At 51.0% G+C, this 3,186-nt stretch overlaps 1 protein-coding gene across 3 annotated transcripts in view; it reads right to left on the bottom strand.

Annotated features, from left to right (window-relative positions):
• Capn9 (calpain 9) overlaps positions 1–3,186 on the bottom strand; it is a 38,574-nt gene that overhangs the window by 1,907 nt on the left and 33,481 nt on the right. For all 3 annotated transcript variants that reach the window (XM_021169331.1, XM_021169333.2, XM_021169334.2), the window contains 2 exons: positions 2,924–3,002; positions 727–843 (listed from right to left, as the gene is read on the bottom strand). In XM_021169331.1, coding sequence (XP_021024990.1) covers positions 727–843; positions 2,924–3,002 — 196 coding nt within the window. The remainder of the gene's footprint in view (positions 1–726; positions 844–2,923; positions 3,003–3,186) is intronic.

The raw sequence follows: 3,186 nt of genomic DNA, 5'->3' as shown, positions 1-3,186 counted from the left end.
TCCTGTCATCACACTGGGGACACTTCCCTATGAACTTGGCATCCCATGGCTGTGCAGGTGTGTAAAATGCATGTGCATTATAAAACCACAAGACACTGGGACATGTTCGTTTGCAGCTGAAGGGACAATGGATGGCTGAGCTGCCCTGGATGCATTTGGCCACCCTTCGGGGCTATTTTGGGAGAGAGTGACAATGAACCTCCTCTGTAGAGCACCTGCACACAGCCTTCCATCTTTCCTGTATAGCAGACCCTGCTTAAACGACTGGGTCTGTGTCTGGGGCTTTCAGGGGAGAGCAGGTGAGGGGCAGAGACTTCTCATTGAGGGTTTTCCTCAGTAGGAGGTGTGAAACCTGTCCACTCACAGCCCTTCACAGCCTGTAGGTGTGTAACCACAGGACTTTATTCTGTCTCTCAGCTGACCACAGGGCGTAGTGTCTGCACAGACATCCAGGGTGGCCCTCTGTGTCCTAGATCTGCCTTCTTTTCCCCAGGTTGTTTCTTATGTACTCATAGATGGTGACTGGAGCCCCTGAGCTGGGCACTCTGTGCTCCCAAGGGTCCAAGGACTCTCTTGGCTCTCTGTACACTCAGGGCTCCCCTGCACACTCAGGACTCACATACACACTCAGGGCTCCCATGCACACTCAGGGCTCCCCTGCACACTCTCAGCTCGCCTGTACACTCAGGGCTCTCCTGCACACTCAGGGTTCCCATGCGTACTCACGGCTTGCATTCTCCAGCCGCACCAGGCAGTTGAGGTAGTCATCGAAATCCAGCTGGAGGTCCTCGTCTGCGTACCTGAGGACAATCAGCTGCAGGAGATGGCCACCCAGCTGAAAGCCTGAGGAGACACAGGAGACTCAGGACCTGCCTTGGATGACCCCATGGTGAGCAGACATCTCTGGGACCTCCAGAGGTACAGAAGTGAATTACTCAGTGTGCAAAGCCTGTGTGCACGTGTTCAAGTGGATGTCCGTGTGCAAAAGTGTGGGTGGAGGCCAGAGGACAAAAGCAGCTATCATTTCTCAGGGTCAACCCCCGCCCCCCCTTACTGGTCTGGAACTTGCCAAGTAGGCTAGGCTAGCTGGCTAGCATACTTCAGGAACCCTCCTGTCTCTGCCTCTCCAGTGCTGGGATTACAAGCCCAGGCTAACATGCCTTACTTATTTGGGTTCTGGGATTGAACCCATGTCCTTGGGCTAGTGTGATCATCTCCTCAGCCCACTGGTATTTCTTAAGGTTGGTAGGTGTGGAGGGTAGGAATATCCTCTTGGAGACAGGAGGGAGGAGAAACTGTAAGAGAGTGAACCAGGAGGGGGGGGGGGATGACTGGACTGTAACTAATAAAAGTAAATTAAAAAGAAAAGATCGTTAAGAGCCAAGGTATTGGAGATCTCTCCTAAGGGACTGACACCCTCAGTGAGGGGTGCTGTGTAGGGGGGGGCTCATTCCTCACATCATGCTGGAGCTGTGCACACTGGGAGCCAGTGTGGCCCTGAACATGGCCTGACCACCACAGGGCATGGCTCCACTTCTCCAGCCTTCATTTTCCTCATTAGTCAGTGTGGTGGTTTAAATATGCTTGGCCCACAGAGTGGCACTATTTGGAGGTGTGGCCTTGTTGGAGTGGGTGTGGCCTTGTTGGAGTGGGTGTGGCCTTGTTGGAGGAAGTGTGTCACTGTGGGCGTGGGCTTTAAGACCTTTGTCCTAGCTGCCTGGAAGTCAGTCTTCTCTCCTGCCTGCCTTCAGAACAAGAAGTAGAACTCTCAGCTCCTCCGTGCCTGGATGCTGCCATGCTCCCGCCTTGATGATAATGGATTGAACCTCTGAACTTGTAAGCCAGCCCTGATTAAATGTTGTCCTTTATAAGCGTTGCCTTGGCAGGTAAATAAGCCTGGTTTACTTCTGTAACATTTTTATGCACTGTGGTTTCAGATGTGCAATAATTTGTACAATGGTTTATTCCCAAGTATGCCTTTAAGTAGAACAAATGTGTTTTTCTATATAGTTCCTTGCCTTAATAAATATGTAATATAAAAAATATGTAATATAAATTAAAAAAAATAAGAGTTGCTTTGGTCATGGTATCTCTTCACAGCAAAGGAAACCCTAACTAAGACAGTCAGATAGTTTGGACGAGTGGGAATTTCATTTGGGTCTGGCTTTCAACACTCTGTCTCCCACCCAATCCATGGTTTTAGGGGTGCTATTCTGTCCCTACATTAACTCTGGGTGCATATCTATCCACATGTTAACAGGAGCATTTGGAAGTCCAGCAGGGGTCTTCCCACTCATTCTTCCAGTTCCACCAGAGGTAGAGGCTGGTCTGGCTCAAGGCACTGTCTCTGGAGCACGCACATCATGCCTGGCTGAGCTCAGCCCTTCCTAAACCCTGGCAGCTGCATCCAAGGAACCAAAGAAGGGTGAGCAGCTCTCCCCATATCTACTCAGGACTGCAAAGATTTGAATAAGTCCTGTAAGTCCCTGCTCAATCTATTCTGCCACGGAAATGGAGTTACAAGCCCCTAAGGGAATCAGGCACTGTCTCTTGTTTAATGACACAGTTTGCTCTTCACAAAGGACCCGAGGTGTCACGCAGCATTCTGCCTTCTGTCATGGACAGTGGAAAATGACTGCTTAGAATGCAGCATGGTGGGCCAATCTCAGCCCATTGAGCCCAGTTCAGGTTTTTGATGTTGTTTTTCCTCCTGTACCTTCTCCCCTCCCCCATTCCCCCCTGCACCTCCCTCATCCCACAAGACTTCTTTCCCCACATCTGTCATGTGCCCACTTGGCCTCCACACCATCCTTGTCTTCTCCTCTTCCTCTCTCCTGGTCTTTCCAGCTTTATAGCTTGCTGCCCCCCTTACATACAAACACGAAAATCTCCACTGGAACACACATCTGACTTGTTTCTTTACCTGCAGCTTTCAGTGCCGTCCGCAGCTCGTAGGAAGACATGGTGCCAGACTTGTCCACATCAAACTGGAGAAACAGGTCCTGGGGCCAGGGAGTAGAGCATTGAGAAGTCAGAGTCCAGGGACCAGTGGCAGCTGGCAGCTGCCCAGGGGTGACAGCTGCCTTCTAGACAGACAAGGTTGGACCCAGACTTTCTCTTCCTTTCCTTTCCTCTTCTTTTTCCTTCCTCCTTCCCTCCCTCCCTCCCTCCCTCCCTCCCTCCCTC

The sequence above is a fragment of the Mus caroli genome, chromosome 8 (assembly GCF_900094665.2).
Source record: "Mus caroli chromosome 8, CAROLI_EIJ_v1.1, whole genome shotgun sequence".
Classification (NCBI taxonomy): Eukaryota; Metazoa; Chordata; class Mammalia; order Rodentia; family Muridae; genus Mus; species Mus caroli.
The sequence above is the reverse complement of the archived record's forward strand: the minus strand, read 5'-3'. Positions and strand labels throughout refer to the sequence as shown.